At 44.3% G+C, this 26,550-nt stretch overlaps 1 protein-coding gene across 7 annotated transcripts in view; it reads left to right on the top strand.

Annotated features, from left to right (window-relative positions):
* hecw2a (HECT, C2 and WW domain containing E3 ubiquitin protein ligase 2a) overlaps nt 1-24,949 on the top strand; it is a 36,068-nt gene extending 11,119 nt beyond the window's left edge. For 5 of the 7 annotated variants that reach the window (XM_068572197.1, XM_068572196.1, XM_068572198.1 and 2 more), the window contains 28 exons: nt 1,290-1,397; nt 1,650-1,744; nt 2,402-2,468; nt 4,168-4,337; nt 4,770-4,909; nt 5,047-5,147; nt 5,235-6,091; nt 6,624-6,924; nt 7,100-7,192; nt 8,004-8,154; nt 8,657-8,760; nt 9,041-9,165; nt 9,826-10,011; nt 10,210-10,344; nt 11,818-11,920; nt 12,027-12,123; nt 12,499-12,582; nt 12,795-12,877; nt 14,467-14,587; nt 15,327-15,440; nt 16,348-16,500; nt 17,378-17,476; nt 18,440-18,569; nt 18,700-18,846; nt 19,908-20,022; nt 21,387-21,472; nt 22,069-22,181; nt 23,248-24,949. In XM_068572197.1, the coding sequence (XP_068428298.1) occupies nt 1,290-1,397; nt 1,650-1,744; nt 2,402-2,468; nt 4,168-4,337; nt 4,770-4,909; nt 5,047-5,147; nt 5,235-6,091; nt 6,624-6,924; nt 7,100-7,192; nt 8,004-8,154; nt 8,657-8,760; nt 9,041-9,165; nt 9,826-10,011; nt 10,210-10,344; nt 11,818-11,920; nt 12,027-12,123; nt 12,499-12,582; nt 12,795-12,877; nt 14,467-14,587; nt 15,327-15,440; nt 16,348-16,500; nt 17,378-17,476; nt 18,440-18,569; nt 18,700-18,846; nt 19,908-20,022; nt 21,387-21,472; nt 22,069-22,181; nt 23,248-23,359 (4,190 nt within the window). In that variant the 3' untranslated portion in view covers nt 23,360-24,949. The remainder of the gene's footprint in view (nt 1-1,289; nt 1,398-1,649; nt 1,745-2,401; nt 2,469-4,167; nt 4,338-4,769; nt 4,910-5,046; nt 5,148-5,234; nt 6,092-6,623; nt 6,925-7,099; nt 7,193-8,003; nt 8,155-8,656; nt 8,761-9,040; nt 9,166-9,825; nt 10,012-10,209; nt 10,345-11,817; nt 11,921-12,026; nt 12,124-12,498; nt 12,583-12,794; nt 12,878-14,466; nt 14,588-15,326; nt 15,441-16,347; nt 16,501-17,377; nt 17,477-18,439; nt 18,570-18,699; nt 18,847-19,907; nt 20,023-21,386; nt 21,473-22,068; nt 22,182-23,247) is intronic. The other 2 variants (XM_068572201.1, XM_068572202.1) reach the window with 2 other exon arrangements.
* The last annotated feature ends 1,601 nt before the right edge of the window (nt 24,950-26,550 follow it).

Below are 26,550 nucleotides of genomic sequence, written 5' to 3'. Positions count from 1 at the left end.
TGACAAAAAAAGCGAGCTTCTGAGATATACTCTCCATATACTAAGACAAGTGGGTGGCTCGCACAGACGTTGCCAATGAAAGTTCAGCAACTTTGCGATCTTACCAAAGTTTTTTTATTTTGATCTAGTAATGGTGATTAAAACCTGACCTGCCTCCACTGGGTTAAAAATATATATGGAAAACTGCTCTTGAAAACACACTGCTGCTCTGACATATATGATTCATGACTTTTTCTTTAAACAACGTATTAAAATTTTGTATAGTACTATAGGACTTTTGAAATGCACAACAGTGTTGATCCAGTCAGAAAGGCAGATCTTGCTTACCCTGATGAGTACATTCCTTGTACGGTAACTGGACGTGGATGATTACTGACATAATACAGCGACGTTCTACGGAAGCTGTCTATCGCAGCCTTGTGAGCTGTTCAGCGTGATGTATTGTGTTCATCATGGATAATGGATCTCTGAAAGCAGTAGGTGTCGTTGACTTCCTAGAGGTCAAACAAACCTACGGTACAACACCTGGTGGCAGATCACTCTATAAACCAATGCAGTTCGGGGACGGCTTCAACTAGTTCACCAAAACATCCGTTTCTGATGACCTCCAGGACTGGATTAGCTGATCACGTTTTTTCCCAAACGTTTCCCTCGCAGGGGAGAATGCAGTATGTGGGAAAGAGATAGTGTAAAGTGCCGGTGCCTGGCAGGGCGTCAGGTCACTTGCCATCGATTACAAGGGCCGCCAGGACTTCATTACCTGCTCCAGGGTCTTATACCCAGGAGGGGCTGCTGCTTTCCTCGACTAAGCAGACATTCAATGATAAGCGACTTGCCCTCCCCATCCTCCACTCCCCTTCAAACATGCACACACTCCTCTCACGACTCTCTCCACCCGGTAGCTGAGTTTGGTGCTCCATTAATCTGTGTGAGAAAGTGCTACGTACAGCGGAATTCCCCCTCCCTGTTTTTTAACTCGGAGGAAGTTTGCTGTTTTGTCCTTCTGGGTAGAGGTTACAGGGAGGCTATTTTTGGAGCGGATTTCACTGATTAAAGGCAAACTTGGTTTTTTTTTCTTCCTGAACGACTAGAGTCCGCAGACTAAACACGCAGAGAGACAGAGCGGACGCGGACGTCGCCTTTTCTTAGCAAGAGCGGCATCCAGAGCCAGAGCGGTGTCGTCTGTTGTTTAACGTTGTCTGGTTTGAAATTTAAAAGGGGACGTCAACACAGCAAGAGCGTGGTTTGTCTCCTGAAATGTAAACACTCACAGTTCCCCTCTTCTGCAGATGAAACCAGTCCGTCCAATGTGTGGGACTGTAAGAACAGAGGGGTGAACGGCACCCAGAAAGGTCAAATTGTCTGGAGGCTGGAGCCCGGGCCCTACTTTATGGAGCGTAAGTTACCCTAGGATGCCCAAAAGAACAGTTTCATCCCATTCTTTCAGAACATTTGTATTTACTTCAGTATTTAGAAAATATAGCGTAAAACATCTAATATTCCAAGATATAATTTGGAATAAAAAGTAAATAGGGTAATGATCATATTAAAAACACAAAGACCATCTACAGTCCAACTTTGTTTTAAGGTATAGGCAGATAACATTTGCGCTACTTTCACATCCCATAACTCCGGTGCTTCCTCTGCAGCTGAGACTAAGATCTGTTTCAAGTACTACCACGGAGTGAGCGGAGCCCTGAGAGCCACGACGCCCTGCATCACAGTGAAGAACCCTGCAGTCCTGGTTTGTTTGTTTGTTTGGTTGGTTGGTTGGTGGGTTGGTGGGTTGGTGGGTGGGTGGGTGGGTGGGTGAGTGGGTGGGTGAGTGCCTACAAATATCTTTGTGAGGTCCAATTTGAGTTTGAGACCTTCAGAGTGAGGACTTTTTTGGAAAGCGTGGACAGACCTCCAGGGTCTGTCCATGGTCAAGGTAAGGGGTAAGCTGCCACGAAATGCAATATGACCGGTGTAGTGTCCTCACAAAGATTGAAGTCCAAGGTTGTGTGAATTTGTGTGAAAATCAGTTTGAGATTTCGGCACTCTGAGGCTTAGTATTATCATCATGGTTAAAATGAGGATTAAGACTACAATATTATATAAAATATTTATGATAAGGTTATTTTAAAATCTGATTATCTCACAAATTGTATAGTATTCTTTGAAAACGGCCAGCAGTCCTTTTAAAGTTCACATGATTTTTGCATAATGGTGGTTGTTCAGGCGGAAGTGTGTATACGATGTTAAACCATGTGTGTGTACCAATGAGCTGTAAAGATGATTCACTGCACCCGCTAAGCTGTCTCCTGTATTAGCGCTTAGACGTGTGAATTTAGTAGGACAGACGGGTGTGTGTTTTCATTCTGCGGTGTGCAGAGTTTGATGCTGTCTGTTCCCCTCTCAGGCGGAGGGCCTGGCAGAGCAGGTGGGCATCGAACATCCACGAAAACTCATCAGCTTTACTTTGACAGGTGAGTTGAGATGGTTGCTCACACTATTGTTCACAAAACTTTTGTTGTGTAATCGTCCTCAATTACAAATCAGAGGAAATCTGGGGTTAAGAGCTTTTAAGTCAATTTACCAAAGCCTTCCAAAACACAGACAGACTTTCTGTCTTTTAGCCGCGTGATGTAATCTCCCCCTCATGTTTGTCTCGCAGTCCTTCAGGGGAGAAGCGAGAGTAAACATTAAAAGCTGTCTTCAGGAAATACAGTGGTCTCGGAATTTAAAGAGGTGCTTTCCTGACAGAGAAAGACAGAGAATGTTATCAGCTTTCTGAAAAAGTCTTTTGGTATTACCGTAATTTAAAAAGACGTAAACAGGAAGACGACATGTCCACTACAGCATGTTTTGATTATCCGTTGCATCGGAAGCGGCTTTTGACTGTTTTTCTCAGCCGCAAGCCCCATGTATTTCCCATTCTTCCAAATGAAAACATTAATAAACCAGCAGGGAGTTTCATGCCTTAGTGGTCTGATGCAGTTATGGAGTCGTGTATGGACTAAGACCAGAGGCAGACGGAAAAGGGGTCAGGGGACGAGGCTGTAACGTGGCGAAGACATTCGAGGATTCGAGAAAAACTTGTAATCATTGAACACAACGGATATGCAGTTGAAGCCCATTTTCTACAGAAGAAGCTGCTTGATGCGGGACGCTGCCATGAAGCAAATATTAGCCAGGTAGTGGAGTAGGTCTTAGGTGGGTTAGCGTAGCTACACACGACTCTCCTGGGACAGTTGTCCTATGGCTACTCCTCGCACGGGGCGTCGTCCTATGGCTACTTCTCTACCTGAGGCAGTCGTCATATGGCTACTCTTCTACCTGGGACTGTCGTCCTATGGCTCCTCTACCTGGGCAGACGTCCTATGGCTACTCCTCTATGGGGTAATTGACCCTAAATTTCGGTTTGGTCAGGCTGGTCCTGCCAGCGGGGTCGACCTTTGGCAAAGATCGTTTTGAGTTTCGCTCCCGAAGAAATTCGACCAAGCGGCATGCTTCCTTCGTAAATGTTAATTGAATGTATTGTCTGTATTATGTCATATACCATAAGTGCTCCAGGGATAAACACAAAAAGTCAACATATAAAGACGAAATGCAGAAAGATCTACATGAATTACCAGCCGAAGGGTTTACTTACATGCGTCGCCGTCGCCATAGCATCTTGTCCCCCGAAGCAACCTTCTTCTGTTTGTCATTATGCATCCACGGATGAAGTTTTACACTATCAGTAACTTCAGTATGGCTTAGTGTGGCTCCACAGATGGCAATGGCCGTCAGTTGGTTGGTCAGACTAAGATTCTTACTTCAAACATCTCGGATCTCCACAAAACTAGGGACAACAATTCATAGTTCCCAGAGGATGTGGAGAAGATTAGAATGATGTGTCTCAGAGATTGATGATCCTTACATAATTCATCATTACAACTTTGGCGAATACCTACCAATTCATCTGGTGGCACCTTCAGGTCAAATCTTTGGTATATGATCAAATATTGTATCCCAGTCCCATCTGTCTCACCTGGACTTTGTGTTAAGTGGTGCTCATTAGCAAATGAACTAACGTGCTAAACTAAGATGCGTGACTAAACACAACAACAAAACAGCACATCAGGTCACAGTATTTAACCCTCTCCTCTTCACAAGCTTGCTGTCACTGATGCTTTGCCGCAGATCTGCGTGCCACCGGACTGAAGAAGGGAATGTTTTTTAATCCGGACCCGTACCTGAAGATGTCCATTCACCCGGGAAAGAGGAGCGTCTTCCCAATCTTTAGCCACCACGGACAGGAGCGGCGATCGGCCATCATCGCCAACACCACCAACCCTGTCTGGCATGGAGAGGTGATGTTTTTTCATTGGGCTTCGAATGCATCTCACTGCAGCACTACACTGAGCATGCTTTTTTCACTTACACAGAGGATGTATTCATACACTCGTTCACACACATTTTCTTTCAAACAAAGTGTTGAGTGTATATGTTTGTCTGCTTGGGGGCGGCTGTAGCTCGTGGTGATCGTTCTGAAAGCACAAGGTAGTCGGTTCGATCCCGGGTCCCTCCATAGTTTGCATGTCGAAGTGTCCTTGAGCAAAACACCTCAACCCCAGTTGCTCCCCAGGTGCCTCACGGCAGCATACTGCTCCTTAATTACTAAGGATGGGTTAAATGCAGAGACCAATTTCCCTAAAGGCATTAACAAAGGATTCTTTCTTTCTTCTTCTTCTTCTTCTTCTTCTTCTTCTTCTTCTTCTTCTTCTTCTTCTTCTTCTCTGCAGAAATACACGTTTGTAGCACTAATGACGGACATCCTGTACATCGAGGTGAAGGACAAGTTTGCGAAAAGTCGACCGATCATCAAACGCTTCCTCGGTCAGCTCACTATCCCTGTGCAGCGGCTTATCGAAAAAATACCTGGGTAGGTGAATCACAGGTTTCCGCACACACAGACACAGTGTGGGCTCCATAGAACTTTAGTTCAGTCCAGAGGACAGATTCTAGGACTTGAATCTGATGTGTGCAATGTCTCAGATGTCTTGGTGTTCCTCTGTCCAGAGTCCAACCTGTAACCTTCCCCCTGTGTCGCCGTCTGCCTACTGAACATGTAAGCGGCAATTTGCAGTTCAAAGTGGAACTCACATCGACTGGGCCTGATGGTAAATTAATCAAGTCTTTAAATTGAGTGTGTGTTCTTAAAATTTGTCTTTTCCAACATGGAAACACAACCTGTTCTGTCACTGTAGGTGCCTCTCCCGAGTCCATCATTGGCCACTCTCCCTTGAATGGAGCTCCTGGGACTCCATCTGATGATGAGGACCTGCCCCACCATCTTCCAGGACTGGTCTCTTCGGGCCATTCTCCCACCGGCTCCCATGGCTCTCATAGCCTGTGGGAAGGCGGGGCAGCGGCCTACCCAGAAAAGGACCTGCCTCTTGTTGGAGCCCAGGCTAGATTCATGGAGCACGAGAGCCTGTCGTGCCACGAAATGCTCCAGAGGTCACTCAGCGAGGGCCTGGATGCTATCGAGGCCCCCAAAGGCCCCGGGGAGAGGCCCCTGGGCGCGGCCTCGCCCAAACTGCGCTCCAGCTTCCCCACTCACACAAGGCTCAGCGCCATGTTGCACATCGATTCCGACGAGGACGACGAGAGGTCTGGAGCCAATGACATAATTCCCGTGCCGCTGTCGCCGCTGCTGATGAATGGAGAACCTCCAGACGTGGACGACCCCGATGAAGACGACCCGTTCCCCGAGTTCCATCTTGGGCTGGAGCGGCCAGAGCGGCCGGAGCCCTTAGCGCTGCCGGTGGGCGCGGGCGGTGTGACAGAAGACGAGCCCCCTGAGGCAGAGATGGCCCTAGAAATGGGGGCAGGTCTGGACTTGGAGGATGTTTTGGAGCCGGACGTCTTCTCTGAAGTGGAGGAAGCTCCTTTCATAGAGGCTATGACCCATAATGCCGCGCCAGAGGGGGAAGTTCACGGGGAAGGAACGGGGCCTGGCGAGGACCCCTCCTCAGAGATTGACACCTGCAGCATGGCAACAGCCCCGCAGACGGTCTTGTCGTCGTCAGAAAGCTGCCCAATCACAGTGACGACTGCGGTGGTGAGTTCATTATCATTATATGATCACGAGCCGCCATTTATCTCTTGTGCTTTCTGTCAAATGTCATCATATTGTTTCTTAATCTTCTTTATCTTTAAGTGAACTGAGTGTCATTACTGTCCCCACAGTGCGCATGTATGAGTGACGGTGCACCATAACAATCTGCCAAAGCACCATCATTCCATATTTAAGTAATCTGCATCTACTTTTCATGGAGGACATTTTTTGTCTTAACATTTGCGCCTACGCACCGCTACATATTAGCATTTTGTTGAACAATTCACTGCTTTCTTTTTGTTGCCTTGGGGACGGCCTCATGTTGTGAGCTGCTATTGTAGTTGACTGACTTCCTGAAATTCTCAGATATTTTAGGAGTCGTAGGTGTGAATATTTCAACTTAATATGAGGTTGAGCACAACAGTGTGTATGAGAGTCACCAACATTAGCATGAAACCCTCGATTGATCCTGATCTATGATAATTGTCATTATGTCGATTGTTTTTGTGACACATAATTATTTTGTACTCTGTAGGAAGCGGAGGAGGGAGCGGAGACGGCCATAGATCCGGGGGGAGACGTCGTTTCCGGAACACCACCAACCAATCACGCCGTGGACGACGAAGGGGGTGGGCAGGCCGCCATCGCTGAGGCTGTAGGAGAAGCGCACCCGCCCGGCGAGCCAGTGGTGGTTGAGGAGATCAGTGTGAGGAGGCTGAGCCTGCAGGCTGCGGGGGGCGTGGCTGAAAGACGGTCAGGGGAGGAGGCGAAGTCGAACGAGGAGGTGGGCTCCGCTGATTCGGAGCAGGCCACCACAGAAACAGATGGAGAGGAAGGTACTCGACCTTTGTGCTTTTAGCAGAGAGACGTTTTTGTTTTTTTTATTCCCAAGAAATGTTGGCTCTCGTGCTTAAAAGTTAACCGTCTGGTTGTGCCATTCAAACAATATTTCCTCCCATTTTCATCATATTGAAACACAAATCTGTTATTTGTGTGTTTTCCCGTGTTCAGGCTCTCACGTTAACGGCCATCCTGTTCGCTCGCTTCCGTCTGTGCGTCATGACATCCACCGATACCAACGTGTGGACGAGCCTCTACCTCCCAGTGAGTGTGTGTGTCTGCTTGCACCATAGCCTATGTCTATTGCATCTGTCTGTGTCACACGTCCTTTGTGTGGCAGCGTGTCTGTGTGTTTGTGCATCTGTGTGTATCAGGATCAATGATCCTGACTAAAACTATCACTACATTTACTACTAGTACAATTCCATGATGAGAAGTGTTGGAAAGGGAACAGGAGGATTTAGCATTTTCTTTTCGCCACACTAGCGGGACATAAGGGATGCCAGTGTCGGTCAGTCAATGTATCGTGTCTACCAACTCCAGACATATCTTGATAATTCCCATCGAGGGTTTAACAGAAGTTTATGCTCCCCAGAGGATGAACCCTAATGTCTTTAGCGATTCTTTGAATTTTCACCATGAGTTTTTTGATTCCCATGTTCATGTTTTCCACAGGATGAATTGTAATTACTTTTCTGACTTTACTCTAGAGCACAGGTCAAAATGTCCAGTACATTGCTTTATGACATAATAACTTCATATATAAAATATTGACATTGCCATCTTTACCATCAGGCTCAGCTGTACTTTGTGTTCAGTGCTAATTACCAAATGTCAGCACGCTAAAACTGAGATGGTTAAAGCATGTTGCTAACATGTTTGTTAGCATTTGGCTGACAGAGTTTCGAGACTTTTAATTTTGTTCATGCATATTTTGACACAGAATGCACAAATACATTATATCATGAAATTGATTTCTGACCTTAAAATATAGTTGGCTAGCGTTTATTTATACAGTTATGTGGCACCGAGACATTAAACACAGACTGTGTATCAATTATTAATTTCCTCTCAGACTGGGAGGCTCGGATCGACAGCCATGGGAGGATTTTCTTTGTGGACCACGTGAACAGAACCACCACGTGGCAGCGTCCCACCGGACCCCCTGCCCCGCAGGGTCTGACCCGCTCCAACTCCATTCAGCAGATGGAGCAACTCAACCGCAGGTGGGCTTTGTAAAGAGAAACGTATCGCAATAAGCGTTGTTTCCCTCACGAGCAAATGTCGTTAAAAGCATGCTTAGATGCTCCAATTACATAATGGGGCTGCAACTACCAATTAGGAAATATCCATCACAGTTTTCAAAAGTGATCCAAATCCCAGGGGTGTTCAGTTTGATGTAAAACTGTGGAAATTAATGATGTTGTCATTGTGTCATTCAACTGATTGACTGGTCGAATAATTGTTGCAGTTCTATTGCTTGTGTATTAGAATGTATACTTTATGAAAGAAAGAAAAACAGTTGAAAGTGTCAAACTCTGAATGTAAGACGTCCAATAGGGAAATACATGCAGCTTTTGTATTATTAATCTGTCTTTGCTCAAAATGCTGTGAAATGTGTTAAGTGCATAGTTATATTCATAGGTCAGATTTATTTATTTATTTTGCTGAAAAATTTGCTGAAATAGTAGGAAGCTGTACTTTGACTATCTTTGCTCTCGTTCACAGGTACCAGAGCATCAGGAGGACAATAACCAACAGCGATCGGTCAGAGGAACCCCCTGTTGACCTTCCTGAACCAGAGGGTGAACTGATGCCTCACTCCATTTCGGGTTGGTTTCATTCAAACACATATATTTTTTTTAAAAACACACAAATAGAAAAATTAGAGGTGTCGTTCACTCGTTTGGAGGAAGACAAAAATAATTTGTCCAATTAAATGACTCACCTCTTGAAAAGGATTCATCTCTTGAAATAGTATTGCTATTATAGCGGTAGTCTGTGGACACATGTGGACGTTCATATCCCAGACACAATGCTGGATTTAAAATAAGCTGCTTTCGTTAGCGTGTCTCTGTCTCACGGTCTGACTATGTTTTAATCTTGTTGCAGAATACCGAAGAGAAAGTGCAGTCGCTCACTCCAGCGGCCGCTCGCGCCTCTCCCTGCTGCTCCAGTCACCCAGCGCCAAGTTCCTGTGCAGCCCCGACTTCTTCACAGTGCTGCATTCTAACCCTGTCAGTCTAACATGCTCCTCCTCCTCCGTCACCTTCGACCCTGTACTCCTTTTACATAGCATCTGTCTACATGCAAGCAGACGCACTGTTCTCAAATTCTGCGTGTTGACTGATTTAATGTCTGAGCACTTATCACCAGTCATGAGACTAGCTTAGAGGGCTGAATAGTGAACCAGTTGGTCATAGGCATTGAGCAGTGACGGCATTCATTTTCTTAATTCACTTCCGTTTGTACCTGGACATGCAGATAGTTTTGGTTTATGTACAGCGATGGTTTTAGGGGCAGGTAGCGAGGAGCCTTGGCACATACAGTAAAAACTAAATGATCTGTGGCAATATACAGTAGTTTAGGCTTTTTATTTTACAAATTTTAATGAAAAAAGACAAATGAATCCATAATTGATTGAATACTTTGCAGCTTGAGTGACTTGCAGTTTTCAAATGCTGACTAAAGATACCCTAACTAATCATGTTATAGCGTAGTATGTCTGGCATTTATTGAATCATTCAGGACATTTAGTGGATAAAAGAAAACTCCCACTGGCATTAGAATAATATTATCCACACTGTCTTGAATGAAATGAAATGAACTCGGAGATGTTCTCTCGTCTTTCTCCGGTCCCTCTCTGATGACCTCATCTCTCTGCCCTCTCTGCCCAGAGTGCCTACCGCATGTTTACGAGCAACACCTGCCTGAAGCACATGATCAGCAAGGTGCGTAGGGACGCCCATTACTTTGAGCGCTACCAGCACAACCGCGACCTCGTCACCTTCCTCAACATGTTCTCCAACAAGCAGCTGGAGCTTCCGCGCGGCTGGGAGATGAAGCACGACCATACCGGGAAGGTGTGTGTGTGTGTGTGTGTTCACTTTTGACCTGGGATCACCCCAATCCCTGAAGGTCATGTGTGTCCACTGATTGTTATTGTTATGTTTTCTGAATAATCTTCCCTTTGAGTGGACTGCATGTGAAGATGTGTTTCTGTGTGCACGTAGTGGAGTTTATCCGTGCCTGACCGCGGGTGTTCGCATCTCAATCCTCAGCCCTTCTTTGTGGATCACAACTGTCGCTCCACGACCTTCATCGACCCGCGGCTTCCCCTCCAGAGCTCTCGCTCCACCGGGCTGCTGGCACACCGCCAGCACCTGAGCCGTCAGCGCAGCCACAGTGCCGGGGAGGTGAGAGACTAGCCGCCACTGCACCACTTGTCACCCAGAGTCAACTTAAGGCTAGGAGAGGCACTGCGATGTTTAGGGAGGCTGGTTTGACGGAGGGAAAAAAACAGGGAAGTCACCCTGCCAGTTGACCGAGCAAGGACGCCAGCGCTGCATTCAGATAGGAAAAGAGTGAAACATCACCTGATTTAAAAACAAAGCTGCTTTTGACGTAGTCTTTCTCGACAGCCTATTGTATTCCCGGAATGACTGAAAAGCTTCATAAATACGCCGTATGTCAAAATAATTGCTATGTTGACAGTTGGTCCTACCTTGTTGTCACTCATCTCACCCAAGCTCTATGGATGTACGTAGGAATAACAGCATCACTCAGTTGTTGTCAAATTAGCTCAGTTTGATTACTATAAACTCTCAGGGAACAAGAGGCTTTTGTTGCCTCTTGAATCCCTTGAAACACTATTGGTTTCAGTGATATGGTTACAGTAATGTATTTGGATAAGTTTCCTGTGTATTACATACTAATGCAGCAGAGGATGTTTAAAATTATTAAAAGGAAGAGTTTTGTGGAATATCTGATAATTAAGACTGGTTAAAACCCTTTTTATTACAGGAAATTAAAAATTGTACATAACTGTTAAACACTGTCCATGATTACCTTTAGTTTGCCCTATGGTTTTGCTTTCTAGAGAAACACTTAGAGAAACATAAGAACCAGTGTAAAAAAAAGGGATTTTTATGTTTTGTATTGTTGGGGTCAAGTGTTTGTCGTTATTGATTTTTACCATGAGAGGCTGACGTGCACCACTACCCCATGTTCTAAATAGGACGAAAAGCAGTCACGTTTTCTTCATTGGTAGTTTTAATTTACATAACTTACTAGAATACAATGTATGTATGTATGTATGTATGTATGTATGTATGTATGTATGTATGTATGTATATGAATTGTTTTCATCCTATTTATAACACAATGGTAGTGGTGGGTTTCAGCCCCTTGTGGGTATTTATTAGTATTACAACAACAAACGCATCAAATCAATCACCTGCCAAAATCTGTTTCACAGATAACCCTTAAAAATATTATTGAGTCAAAGCCTTTTTTTAACTGAAGTCATAATCACTGGAGATAAAACAATTGAGATCAGACTTAAAATAAACAACCAAATCTTATGTTTTTCCTCTGTTCCCACTCAGGGCTTCTGTAGAGGAGCTGAAATCATGAATATTGAGTTAACTGGGATACCTTTTATTTTTATTAAACAACTACGAAATCTTTGCAAGTACATTTTTACACAACACTTAAATGGATTGCTTGTGAGATTGGGACTATATCTATGTGCCAATCTATGGAGAATGGTTGAGAGAAACATTAAGGTGTGTAGTTCAGGGGGGAGAAAATGTGACAGGTGTTCTGACAGGTGGGTTGGTCTCAGAACTAGGATGCGACCTGAACTGTAGTGCTTCCTTTTGTCACAGGTGGTGGACGACTCTCGCCAAACCAACCCGCCCGTCATGCCCCGCCCGTCCAGCACCTTCAGCGGCTCCAGTCGAAGTCAGTACCACGATGTGGTGCCTGTGGGTAGGTCAGGCACAATCACATGCGCGCATCCATGCAATTGATGCAAGTGTGAACACGTGCACAAGCAAGACGCGGGGATAAATACACATACCTTCTTTTCTTCCAGCCTACAATGACAAGATAGTGGCGTTTCTACGGCAACCCAACATTGTCGAGATCCTCCAGGAAAGGCAACCCGAGCTCGCCAGGAATCCCTCGCTCAAGTATGCCTCTCTCAGTTTTCCTCTCGCTTTCTCTCTCTCTTTCTCTTCCCCTCTCTTTCTCGCTCTCTCTCTCGCCCCTCTCTCTCTCTCTCTCTCTCTTCCCCTCTCTCTTTCTCTCTCTCTCTCGCCCCTCTCTCTCTCTCTCCCTTCCCTTCTCTCTCTCTCTCTTTTCCCCCTCTCTCTCTCGCCCCTCTCTCTCTCTTCCCCTCTAGCCTTGCTCACATCCAACACCTCCATTATCATCATCAGTCAAACTGAACACACAGTTAACCTTTAATCCTAATGGATTGTGTCACTTCACCCGCTGACGTGTGTGTGCGTGTGTGTGTGTGTGTGTGTGTGTGTGTGTGTGTGTGTGTGTGCGTGTGTGCACAGGGAGAAAGTGCAGTTTATACGCAGTGAGGGAGTCTCAGGGCTGGCTCGTCTCTCTAGCGACGCTGACCTCGTCATGCTGCTGAGGTGAGTCCTGTTCCTGTGCGTTTGTGTGTCGGGGTGGTGGACCGCTTAATTGTTACTTGTCAAAAAAGAAAAAAGATAACCAGCTGGCTCTACCACTTCTAAGAATACAAGTCTGATTTGATCAACCTATGCTGAAATGTTCTAAGATTTTTGATTTCTACACATCGTTCTTCTCTGACTGTTCCGCATGTGTTCCTCCTTCTCGTCTTCAGCTTATTTGAGGAGGAGGTGATGTCATATGTGCCGCCGTTGCTCCACCCAAATTACTGCCTCTCGTCTCCTCAGAGCTCCCCTGGTAAGTGTCTGTCTCACTCTATGTCTGCAGCCCCGTTATTGGCATGTTACGCCATTACCCGCCTCTATTAAGTCTTTTTATTAAATTTCACGCCTTCCGCCGTGAGGCTCGGTTTACATTGTTTACTCAATAAAAGAAGCAATTTTATAGTACCTTCCTATATAACACAAGTTGATGTCAGGCTAATTTGAAACATGAATTCACTCAGACACAGAAGACATGCTTTAACTGTACACTCACATTCCCTTTTAACCCCCAAGCTCTACATGCACGCATATTTTTCTGTCCTTCATTCTCCTCAAGTCGTCAAAGGTGCTACATAAAGAGCATAGCTGTGATTGAGGGATAGACCCTTTTGTGAAATGTCATCGCTGAGGAAGCGCAGGTGTGATGAATGGTGTTAGTTATGGCCTTGTTCCATTTAGGTTGGCCCGGGTCTTGTTCTTGCTGGCTTACTAGACTGTCTGTAACACACTAATTAGAATGGGATCATAATTAACATAATCAATTACACCTGCCATTTACATGTTTAAATGGCTGCTGTGAAAAAGGCCTACTGCCTTCACGCGGCTCATAACATGGCGATGGCTGAACAAACAATGCTAATTGTGCAAACAGCGACAACGTAGCTGACAGAGCTAACAGCGTTAGCCGTATGAGCGCAGTACAGAGGACGGCAGCAAAAACAAGGGCCATAGAAACTCGGTTGAAACGCACAAGGAGACATTACTCCACTTTTTCTTGACATAGATAACATGTTTGCTGCTAAATCAATGCTCTTGATTTAGCACCGTTAAATGAAGAAAAAAATAAGTGATGAGCAAAGCTCAAATGTACAACAACAAAAAACTAAATGTCCTGTGAAATTACCATCCCAAAAATGTGTGGAAAACATTTTAAATATGTTTTTCCGATTTGGATATTCAGCATTATTTACTAAAGCCACAGTATACAGGCTAAGAAAAGCAGCAGAGTGAGACTGCATTAGTCATGCAAGAGGACTATTAATAGCTGACGGGGTCCCTTTGGGCGTCGGAAGCAATGCATCCTGGTACACGTAGGCACACTGTGTAAGCAGGAGAACTCAGCTCTCTGGGTCAATATGGCAGAAATGTATCGCTTCAATCGACTACATTTACCATCACCACTGATTGGACATCCACATAAAAGGTGTCAAATATTCCCTTTTAAGTAGTTGGCCCGTACATAAACTAATGCTTCCTCTCTCCAGCTCAACCGTCAGTGTTTATCTACGACTGTCTGTCCATCTGTACGCTCTCTATCTAGACTGAGCATGCCTCTAATCTTAAACCGTTCAACCAAAACACGGACAGATGAAGAGATGAGTCTCTGTGTATTTTTGTGTCTCTTGTAGCTACATCAGTCTGATATGAAATAACAATCCAGGATTAACCTGCATTCAGTACTCCAATTTTCCCATTTAGTTTTTTTCCTTACCCGTTCAGGCTTAAGCCAATTTCCACTTTGGATCATTTACATTTAATTTAATCTCCCTGAGTCTGTCTTCATTTTATTTTTTTATACCCATCTCTGTCACTCTTTCTCTCTCTCTCATATGTACATCTCAGGCACCCAGCGAGCCAATGCCCGCGCTCCAGCTCCCTATAAGCGGGATTTTGAGGCTAAACTAAGGAACTTCTATCGAAAGCTGGAGACCAAAGGTTATGGACAGGGACCGGGAAAAGTCAAGTAGGTTTTAAACCAGGCATTTGAAAAGAGATGTATGTCTGCATTGCCAGAGCAAGTCAAACATGAGTTTGCAGATTCATCTGGGTCCAGGCAAAGTAACTCCTTTCATCTTTAAATTCTGATGGAAAACGCAACGCTCTTCATCAGACATACTGATACGACTCCCACAGCTCATCTCTGCACATTGTAGTCTGTTTACATTTGTCCGCCGCTCAGCGCCGCGCCACATGCTTCATTGCTCCAATTGGTTGTTCAGTTGACCCTTTGTTGCTACTCCGTCAATCTGTCGGTTACCATGGAGCCCAGTCTGTCATTAACCGCACTTCCTGAAGGAATACAATCTCATTTTGGACAAATAGAAATGCCAGACAGAAGCAGACAGAAGCGTCTACTCTACAATACAATTCGAAGGATAAAATTCAGAATGTCAAACTGGCTCGGCAGTGAAAACAGGTCAAAGTGTGAAAGCGTAGCGAGTCTATAGAGCAGACATGGATAGTTGTTGGACTCTTGTTCTTGTTCGATGGGCGAAACATAGCGAATGGTCATTTGTGTGCCTCTTGGAAATCAAAAAAATTAAATGAGAGATTACAGACCAATTAGAAGAACAAAAAAAAAGTGCAACTGAAGTCAGATAGAACATTTTTAAATAGTAGTCTATTAAGTTCATCATTGGGATATATACAAAGTATTGTTATGTTCCGTGTGTGTGTGTGTGTGTGTGTGTTCGTTCCCTCAGGCTCATCATACGCAGGGACCACCTCCTGGAGGACGCCTTTAACCAAATCATGTGTTACTCCCGTAAAGACCTGCAGCGGAGCAAACTTTACGTCAGCTTTGTAGGCGAGGACGGGTGAGAACGACTCATGTCATTCCTTATTGAGTTTTAGGTAGTGTAAGTGTGTGATGCGTGTATTTGAGTTTTAATGAGTGCACAATTCCCCACACACACACACACACACACACACACACACAAACAGACACATACACACATCTGACAACAACCCAGTAAATCCACAGTCTACTCGTTAAAAGGCAGCTAGAAATGCACTACATGGAATACTTGAACATCAATAGGTAGTGTTACTGTAAACAGAGATGAGAGGCAGCAACTACACTGTGTTTTTCAGTGGCGGATATCATACCCTTTGTTATCAGATAACTGTATTGTATCCTTTTCTTGTTGCAAAAGCACAAGAGCCGATGATTACGTGGGCGGATCGTTAAAATAATGACCACTAGATTCAGCTCAAACTTTCTCTACATCAGTAATTGCAGAAGAACGACACAACACTGCAACACGTTCCCATTGCCAACAGGTCACATACGGACACTATATCGGTGGCCCCCAGTGGCAAACTCCAGCTCTGCTAAGTGAAGTAAATTTAAAGTGTCTTAAACTTGCATTTTCTCTACTGAACATCATGGGGCGACCCTTCTGGTTGTATCTAAATCTCTAGTTTCAAGTCTTCTTCAATACAGCATGATGTTCATTTTGTAAATTCTGGTTAATTTAGAGTTGAATAGAACATAAAGCAGGGGAAGCGTTAGGGCAGAGCTACTGTGATTGACAAACCTTCGTATACAGCGTCCCTAACCAATCCAAACAAACCAATGGGTGGCGTCATGACGACTACTAGTCTAGGGTCGGCTCAAGCTGCATTATTTGACGAGGTGGGAGTGAGAACGGGTTTAATATGTCCTGATTCCATTTTCCTCTACTGACATGCATGTGTGTTTTGAATTTGTGATGTCTGCAGGCTGGACTACAGCGGGCCATCCAGAGAGTTTTTCTTCCTGGTGTCCAGAGAACTGTTCAACCCGTACTACGGCCTGTTCGAATACTCGGCCAATGACACGTACACTGTCCAGATCAGCCCCATGTCAGCCTTTGTAGACAACCACCACGAATGGTGAGGTCTCCATATTGTACCTATATTTATATGCCGTATCAGTCTGTCTGACGTATGTTTGTTGAAGATTGCTTGCTCCCGTGTTCACCGTAAAGTGTCCGTCCTGTCCAGCCCTGACTGCTGCGCGCCGATCCCAAAATAGAAGTCGTCTGCGAGGTGCTGTGGGGAAATTTGGATCAGCAATTTGTGGCTCCCCAGTCAATTTTGCCTCAGCGACAGTGATTGGAAGGACGGATGGACGTATGGATGGATTGATGGATGGATGAATGATCAGACTGATGAATGGATGGGCAGACGACTAGACAGAAAAACAATAATATGATAGGCTGGAGGAAGAAGAAAAAAACATTAACTCAAGTATTCAGGGGGTTTGTTTGTCACGCTGGACAAATCTAATGGCACTTACCAAATTGAAGAATGTCAAGTCAATACTTATGTTCTTGTAGAGACAATATGTCTGACGTTAGAAGAGTCCTCACGACAGACAGGGCAGAGAAGCATCGTCTCTTGGTTCAGCTGGTCTCTGTGCTCCAGACTTCAGCTCTGTTCTGACTCCATGCATCGTTCTCACGGTAAATCTCTGGGTAAGGGGGGGTATTTATTGTCATAAACAATGTCACCATCTGGCGCATCCTCAGATGGAAAGAGAAGTTCAAATTTAACATTAGCTCGTTTGAGACTACATGAAACAAGAGACAAACTAACTTCCACAGTGTTTATGCATCCGCAGAGAGAAGATTGAAAGTCCCTCTGCTCGGTTACACTCGTTCTGTCGACCTCTGAAAGATCAAACACCCTCCATCTCATGCTTAAAGCAGGGCTCACCAAACCCTTTGAAGGGATGATTTACCCTCTTATTTTCTGTGTTGCGTTGTAGGTTTCGCTTCAGTGGGCGCATCCTGGGCCTGGCCTTGGTCCATCAGTACTTGCTGGATGCCTTCTTTACCCGACCCTTCTACAAGGGGCTCCTTCGCATGTAAGTCCCTCAGCCCGCTTTCCTCCGACTTCCTAATTCCACAGCAGCCTGCAGGGCACCAGCGCCTCCAATCAGATTCCCCTTACTAACTCTATAAGGCCGTGCTGAGAATGTAAGTGTTTCAGTCAGATCCTCTCAGCCAGCAGCTGGCAGTAGGAGCAGCATCATTATTAATAGCTTTTTCCAAACAACCTCAAACCCTGCCAGATATCTGCAGTAAGGACAGATGTTTATGTAATAAAAAGGGTTCTTAACCTCTTCACTGACATGGATCCTTTTTGGCTCCACCGTGATTATACCTACGAGCATTTATTCAGCACCTGGAAATATACTTTAGATCCTAATACATGTCACGCACGGTTGTTTCTAATAACTACATATAAATAGTGCATGCTGTATTGCAGAAATAATTTGTTGTAATGGTGCAATACAAAAATTATAAACTCCATTTTCAGATTTAGTTTTTTCTGTATGAAAATGTATCCAGATGATGTGCAGATTCACAAAAATGTGAAAAAAAAGCTAAGAAAACTCACTGTCTCCATAGCAACACAAAGCTCAATGCATGATGGAAATAGTGATATACTTAGCAACCTTTTATATATATATATATATATATATATATATATATATATATATATATATATATATATATATATATATATATATATATATATATATATACATGTGATATATGTGTGTGTGTAGCATTAACGGTACATCTTGATGGGGTTCATCCTGAGACATATGTTTGGGCAAACATATTTTTCTGCCTTGCATCAGGCTGGGTCTCACATTTGACTTTGATTTTTGAGGACAGCTGTCTTGCGCTATTGTGCTAGCGCTAATTAACCTTTAACCTTCCCTGCTCACAATCAGTCATAGTTTATGAATAGGGCAACCCATCAATGCCTTGTTGACCTCTCTGCAAGCTCTGTGTAACCTCTGCCGGTGCTCATGCAGCTCATGTGACCTGAGTGACCTGGAGTTCCTGGACGAGGAGTTCCACCAGAGCCTGCAGTGGATGAAGGACAACGACATCGAGGACATGCTGGACCTCACCTTCACTGTGAACGAGGAGGTCTTTGGACAGGTGCGTTGGAGTGATTGAAGAAGAAGAAGGAGAAGGAGAAGAGTCTTTTGTTCTTCATAAATTGTGAGACTGTGGCCTGGTGAAAAAACACCCATATTCAAGACTGCAATGTGTGCATGTGATTGTGCAGATTACAGAGAGAGAGCTGAAGCCAGGCGGGGCTGGTATCCCCGTGTCAGAGAAGAACAAGAAGGAGTACATCGAGCGCATGGTCAAGTGGCGTATCGAGCGAGGAGTGGCCCAGCAGACGGAGAGCCTGGTCCGAGGCTTCTATGAGGTACAGCGCTTAATTAATGAGGCTGTGAGTGTGAAGTGGCGATAAGTACGATTCCTCTTCTCCAGAGCACATAATGGCTATAATACACTCTACACAGGTAGGGAAGCGACTATGTAGGCCTTTATTCAATAAAAACACTCACAGTAAGTTAAACGTTGTGAATTTCTTCTCGCTCACGATCACGGTTGAGAAGTATAAAATAGAGCCTGATGTTAAAAATATAGGAATTATTATTGAAGAGACTTACACAATGTTTTTTTAATGTATCCTTTATTTGAGCAGCAGAAACTTATTTTTGATAGTTTAAGATAAGGTAACCCCATGCAGTGGTGCTGTGATTTTTATATTTTCTCTTCTTTTTGACCATTACAAACTCAAGAACCCATCAGCATCCTTCCACCCACACTCGGACCAACTTCTGTCATTTTCACGGGTGGAAAGCTGAAAATAGTTATAGTTACTGGTGTCTGTAAACTACTGAGAATAGTTATAATTGTATGCACTCCACTTAGAATCAATATTCAATTTCTTGCCGAGCATTTCTGGGGGGGTCCGTTCAAACTGCATGTGCAGTATATTTATTGGAGAAACAACGTTGTCTGGTTTAGAACTGGATAAGAAGACGGATATTGATACGTGACAGCTCCCAGTCCCACACGCTGTGGAAGCTCAGCGTGTTAAAGTGAACCAAGAGCGGATTGTAATCTGGACTGGCGCCAACATTCTGCTGCTTCCTTGTGTGTTTTCTTAACTGGTACAAACCGAGTCCCAGCTTAAGTCCACTGCCTGGCAGGAGGGCAGATTACCGGGCCTTTGTGGGGATACATGTGAGTTTACAGGCTTTGGTTTGATTCAACAAATCCAATCCAACATTTACTGTAAACAAAACGGATGGAAACTTTGTCCCACCATGTTCATCCTGCTGCCATCTGCGTCATTGTGTAAATCTCCACACTAAGGAGCTACCGTCTTTGTCAAACAATGTGACGTATGAGTGAAGATGTCAATTAAAGGCCGCTACAGCATGTGATACCGTGTGTTCCTCTGTGTGCGTTTGTTAGGTGGTGGACGTGCGACTGGTGTCAGTGTTTGACGCCAGGGAGCTGGAGCTGGTGATTGCAGGCACGGCAGAGATCGACCTGGCGGACTGGAGAAACAACACCGAGTACAGAGGAGGTGCGTAGAGCCGGATGGCAGCTTCGAGGCAGCGGAGCGGGGATGTAGAAAGTGTTGACATGCAACGTGAGAAATAGTCAAATGCGTACGCAAGTTTATACACTGGCTCATTTTCTAGTGACAGAGTCATCCACAACTTGAAGCTGCATGTGTGCAACCAGTCACCTTCTGGAGTCAACACTCGACACAGTTTAGAAACTCTGGAGGAAATCAAGTTGAGTGTATGAAACTAGCGAGACAGCCAGCTGCGTCATCAACCAACCTACATAGACTTTAATGAGGACGAAGCCACTGCAATGATGGGCGTGAGGGAGGCAGACGAGGCGCTCCACTAACGCCAAATGGTTTGGTCCAATTTAGGGGTGTCTGACATCATATTACAATATTTTTCCAGACATGAATATGGGACATATTTTGACCTCTTTTGGGGGTGTCCCCACTGCAATTCAAATCAGGGTATACCTCTCTGCACCTCTTCACCTCGACCACTAGGCTACCCTGTTTTATGTTTACTGTGAATCAGGAAAAAGAATGCTTCGGTTTTCCTTATATTACTATATATATATATATATATATATATATATATATATATATATATATATATATATATATATATATATATATATCATATCATATATATATCATACAGGAGACATGTATACTTAAGTAGCATATTTACAACATGTCGCCCTAAATGTAGCATGAGGAAAGTTTTGATGTTTCTAACGCTGATGTCCGATCAGACAGAACATGTATTTTATTTTTAGTTCATGAGTTTAGTGAATATTGATTTCAATTCATTCAAATCTTCTAAAAAGACAAACATATTATATAAATCCCTGTAAATCCTGCTGCTATCGTATTAACAACTTACTATGCAATCAATAGTGATTCTTGAGTTTGATAAATATTTCCATTACCTATTTAACAACCGATATTAACAGTAATGTGCTGTATAATGAGCACTTGGATGTTTGGTGGAGTTATTGCTCTTTAATTATTGTGATTCACATTGTGTACAGCACAGGCATGCAAGCGCCAGTGTCCAAACCATTTACAGGAGATTCCATTAAAAGGCTTTTTAAGGGTCTGGCCAATACAGTGGAGAAGCCGCCAGCAGCGGAGAGACAAGAGAGCTCCAACTGACAGTCGTCCATGACTCAGTGTGAGGCTCTTTTAATAGAGGAATCGACTGAGACGGACCAAACAGCTCCGGACATTAAACATTTAACAGTGGAGCCCGCTCCAAAATCACAGAGGGGAGGGAGATGGAGGAGGAACAGGGGACAAGAAGCCTCATTTGTTATTCATCTGACTCATGCACCATCATCGTCTTCTCTTCCCCCCCCCCCCTCTCATCCCAGGTTACCATGACAACCACATAGTGATTCGCTGGTTCTGGGCAGCTGTGGAGAGGTTCAACAATGAGCAGAGGCTGAGACTGCTGCAGGTAGGGCACACGGGCAACCGCATGCATGCAGTCTGCCCCCGTGTGGAGGCTGAGGGTTCCTGCAGGAACACCGCAGATGTACCATGACACGATGGGGGTTTAGCTTTGAGCTGGATTATGTGCTTGTGCAGGAGGCTGTTACCGTCGTCTCGTTCAGTGGTTCTCAAACTTTTTTCAGTGACGTACCCTCTATGAAATCTCTTTCAGCTGAGTAACCCCTAAGCAGCACAAAGCATTTTTGGTTGGAAAAAAAATGTAATACACAGTGCTGTGCCATAAGTGTCTGATTTAAAATGGAATATATAAAATTCAGTTTCTGAACTTATATTGAATTGAATATGTTATAAATAAAACATTTTGAATGGATGATAATTTAAAAATGTATATTTTTGTTAGATATCACGTACCCCCATTTGACAACCACAGGTCTAGTTTATATGTAACTGGATTACACAACATGCATTTTTTCTGTTTTCATTGAAGCCTCAGTTAAATGCACAGCACCGATGCAGTCAGAGGCATTCTGCAGATTGTAACAGTGTCTTCAGAAGCTGCTTTCATACTTTGTGTGATGAGTGTCGCCCTCTTCTCTCTAGTTTGTGACCGGCACCTCCAGCATTCCCTACGAGGGATTTGCATCTCTCCGGGGCAGTAATGGACCCCGTAGATTCTGTGTGGAGAAGTGGGGGAAAATCACCTCATTACCCAGGTAGGATGGTTTAAATGGGATGACTGCAGAGCCTAAAGGCTCTACACAGGAAAAGATTCACTTTGCAAAAGAAGTTTGAGGGAACTGTGTGTTTTGTTTTGTTTTTTGCTAAAGGGTGGTCGGGCCTTTGACTTTTTGTTTTCTTTAGCCCACGTTAGTATTTTAAATCAGCTGCTCCGCTAGATTCAGTATTGATTATTACACGAGATTAAACAGTGATGAATGTTGGCCTCAGTGTGCACAATAGGTTGTGACGATGTGTTTGGCAATGTGCACAACAATCCTGTCTCTCTTCAGGCTTTAGTATTCTTCCATTACAATCAACTAACTCCTGATCGCTGAGGCCATTGTTCTGCTGGGTTGTCGTGCTTTGAGGTCAATGCAAAATGGGTGAAATTCATAGTGTAAATGGGATCAGCCTTAAGAGATCAGACCAATATGTCAATTTTAAGAAACACAGAAGTTTTCTGGATCTAACTGATTCAACATTGTCTGTACTAATGTTCTCACGTTAACTTTATCTGTACATTTTGTATAAGGCCTTATACAATCCAGACGTCTGATCTCGTACATTTAAGGCATTGTCTGATTGTTCAATTCTTTGTCTACTACTTCTTCTGGTTAAGTCAATCAGCCGGTGTAACTTCCAGATTTGGCAATTGCTAATTACACTTATACTATATGTCAAGCTAATACGAAAAATATACATATGGGGTGAGGGAAAAAGATTAAAAAGGCCCAACTCCTCATTGCATTAGTTGGTGTCTGGTCCCTTACCAAACTTGATGATCACATTATATCAACACGGCTCTGCTCCATTTAAACCATTTGTTTTTTGACTGTAACTCGTTTTTTATTTAAAAGGGGGAAAGCATATCAGGCCTAATATCATGTCCAACAAATACCATTTATTCAGGTTTCTATCTGTGGATAATTAGCTGAATTACATTTTGTATAAGCTTAGGTTTAAAAGTTGTACAGTACTACATATCAAACTATTATTTATGATTCATACATATGCATAATTTATCAATCATCTATCTGATAATCTTGTACGTCTCCATAGGGCTCACACTTGCTTCAATCGTCTGGACCTCCCCCCGTACCCCTCCTTCTCCATGCTCTATGAGAAGCTGGTCACTGCTGTGGAGGAGACGAGCACATTCGGTTTGGAGTGACCTCCAATCAGCTCACACGCAGCTTTAACTCTGGAGAGAGAACCGGAAACCCACCGTTCTTACTGAGAAGAGACATGGAAACTAAACTAATATCCTCAAATGGCAACTAACCACCCCTCCACTTCCCCCACTCCTTCACCTGAGGAGAACTCTGCAGATGTTTTATTTATTTTTCCCCGACTGGCTTTTCGTCCATAGCAGCTCTCAGGCTCTGTTCCGATTCTCCGCCTCTCTGTCGCGTCTCTCAGAGAAGTCCATCAAGTGAACACCTTCTGGAGAAGAGGCGGAGAGCCGGAGAATGGTTTGAAAAGTTGTACAGTACAATTTCTTGTTTTCATGGTAACCGTTGTTTTTTGAGCCACATGTGTGCTTTATCTCTTCAGTTAATGGCCTTGTTTACTGGATTTCTAGCACCTCCCATCTCCTCCAACCTGCACCAAACACTAAGCTCCCCTCTCCTTCTCTGGACCTCAAAACTGTGTCCTTTCTGCACCGAGGCTGCAAAGTTATGAACTTTAACACACACACACGCTAACCACTTTTGCACAAAACACACACAACATAAGGAATGTTGATCTTATTGATGTTGCAAACCAGTGTTTTTCCCAAGATTTTTTTTATCAGCATAGAAAGATATGACATTTTAGAATTGGATGTTGGCTGGTCCTCCTTGCCTGAGAGTAGGGGATACACTGGAGTACACAAAGACACACGCACGCACGCAGATAAACATACACAAATTGTATGTAGACTGAAAATACACTTGTTTTTCATCGTTTTGATTGCTGAATAAGGAGGACAATGCGTTACAAATCATCAGTGACACCTACGGACAGTGATAATCACAGCAGGCTCCGGTTAGGACTTTGACCCCTAAGTTACTGCATTATTGAAGCTCTTAAATGGGCATGGAAAGGTAAAGACACATCTGAGACATGTGGCTCTGTTTCTACATATAGTCACCAAGGTGTCCAGTATCTCACACACACACAGATAATAGTGCGTACAGTATTGCAACACTAGCCTGCTGCGGTTGCACTTTCTTACAGTATGACAGACGCACTCGCTCCGCTGTACAAGATACACTGACTGACACACTTCAGTCAGACAGAAGTGCAGGGTTCCTGTCTGACAAAATTGTTCCACACAGGTGTCATGAGCAATAGATGCACTTTCTGTCACAGACGGGTGACGGCCACTCATAAGTATGACAAGGTCCCTCTCACTGATGTGATCCTAGTCCCCACCCCACCTATGAAAGGGATGAATGTACCAAATAAGTGACCGAATGTATGAACCTCAAGCAACTCTCTTCAGCCCTGGAGGAAGATTTCACGAAACACAAAGTGGAGGGAAAGGATAGGTGATGCAGTTGCTTGAGGAAAGAGGATGACTTCACCCTGATGTTGGCACCGGATTAGGCCTTCTTAGCTGAAAGACACTAGCCGGGTGTCACCCCAGGAACCTGGTCAGGATGCAGTGGTGGGACCTTTTTTTAGTGCCTCTTGGGTTTTCCTGACCATAAAGTGAAATTTCATAAGGAAAGCTATTTCATTTCCTTGTAAAAAAAAAAAAAAAAAAGAAGAAAAAGACCAGATCCATGTGTCTCCCAAATCAAAGATGGTGAAACTTGAAGGTAGTCGTGGTTTTTAAATTCCCAAAGCAGATGTGAACACAAGGGGGCGGTAAAGTGTGCAACGGCACCTTCAAAGCGAAGAACCAGTGGTTCCCTCCTTTCTGAATGACCCGGCCTGGTGGGATAACGACGTGCGCAGGGAACAAGCACCAGCCTTCGGGACTGTGTGGATATATTAGACTTCAGAACGTTTGGCATTTAAGTCCATGCCAGGCAATAGTTTTGTCTTATAAGCATGTGATTCAATTTCTCAAACTCTCAAGTGCACGACCCAAACCCCCCCACCCCGAGGTTCCCTTTCGCTCAGTCTCACACACACTTTCTTACATGAAATACACACACATACTCGTTTTCTATGGGGTGCATGCAAGATTACACCTACTGTACAGAGTCCTGTTGGAGCCAAACCACATGGGGGGGACGGGAGAGGGGGCTGGAATAGAGCCAGAGGGCCCCACATGTGATGCTAGATGTGGAGGCAGACTGTTGTAGCCCAGCCCCCTCGCCACCCCCACCACCTCCATCAACCCCTCGTACCCAGTCCAATACTGCATGCGGGATCTTCCCGGTCAGCTCTGTGAGCCGCGCCGAAGGCGGAAACCCCTAGATGGCGTTGTGTTATAGCTCGATATTGCATGCTGAAATAGTGCAACACACTGTCCTTACTAGCTTTTTTTGCATGAGGATATTGCTATCCATTCAGAAAAGGGGGGTGAGGGAGCTGGTCAAGTTGTGTCACTTTGGTCGTGGCGCTCACTCGAGGCATGCGGCCTTCTGCTTACTTACTTACTGTCGTACCCTGAAGCGTCAAGCTCAGGGGAACACGGCACAGGAAAAAATAGGTGCTCCAGTCACTTAGTTTTAGCTCCCGGAATGAAGCGCGAATGCAATAGTTTTGTTTTTTCTCTATGACAGTGTAACAGCAAGTGTCTCGGCAGCATGTTTAAAAAAAAAAAAGAAAAGGAAAAAAAAGTGTTGTTACTTTCACATGTGCGTGTCTGCCTATCTTAGTAATAGGTCGGTGGTCATGGTTCATCGCTCATGAATCGGTGGTGAATCAATAGGGCTGTTTTTGATTTTGTGAAACGTGAGAGCACATGTTCGTGTACCATGTGTGCGGTCCTTGTTCGTCTCTTTGTATATAAATGTATATGTATGTCCGTCCTGTTGTGTGTATAAATATATATTTTGCACCGAATGTACCAAAGGTTTGGGGCTTGCAAAGTCAACTATTAGGCCTGCTCTCTCTCTCTCTCTATCTCACACACTTTCTCCTTTTCTTTCTCTCTCTCTGTCTCTGTCTAACAAAATACAACCCACTTCTGGCTCCTGCCAAATCCTTACAGACCATCACCGCCTCATCAGATTTGTGGCATGGGCAACACAGCGCTTCACGTGATAGGATGTATTCACCTGGGTCAGTTTGACGCTTTCCAATTAACAAGGCTTCCTGCTGCAGGGGACGGGTAAGACTGATCACTTGCTTCACTTCCAGATGGAGGCAGCTGAACCTCTCTCTTCCTCTCCTAGTACATTTCTGACAGGACACGTCTCC

The sequence above is a fragment of the Clinocottus analis genome, unplaced genomic scaffold (genome assembly GCF_023055335.1).
Source record: "Clinocottus analis isolate CAN_PGR_092001 unplaced genomic scaffold, fCliAna1.0.p SCAF_12, whole genome shotgun sequence".
Classification (NCBI taxonomy): Eukaryota; Metazoa; Chordata; class Actinopteri; order Perciformes; family Cottidae; genus Clinocottus; species Clinocottus analis.
The sequence above is the reverse complement of the archived record's forward strand: the minus strand, read 5'-3'. Positions and strand labels throughout refer to the sequence as shown.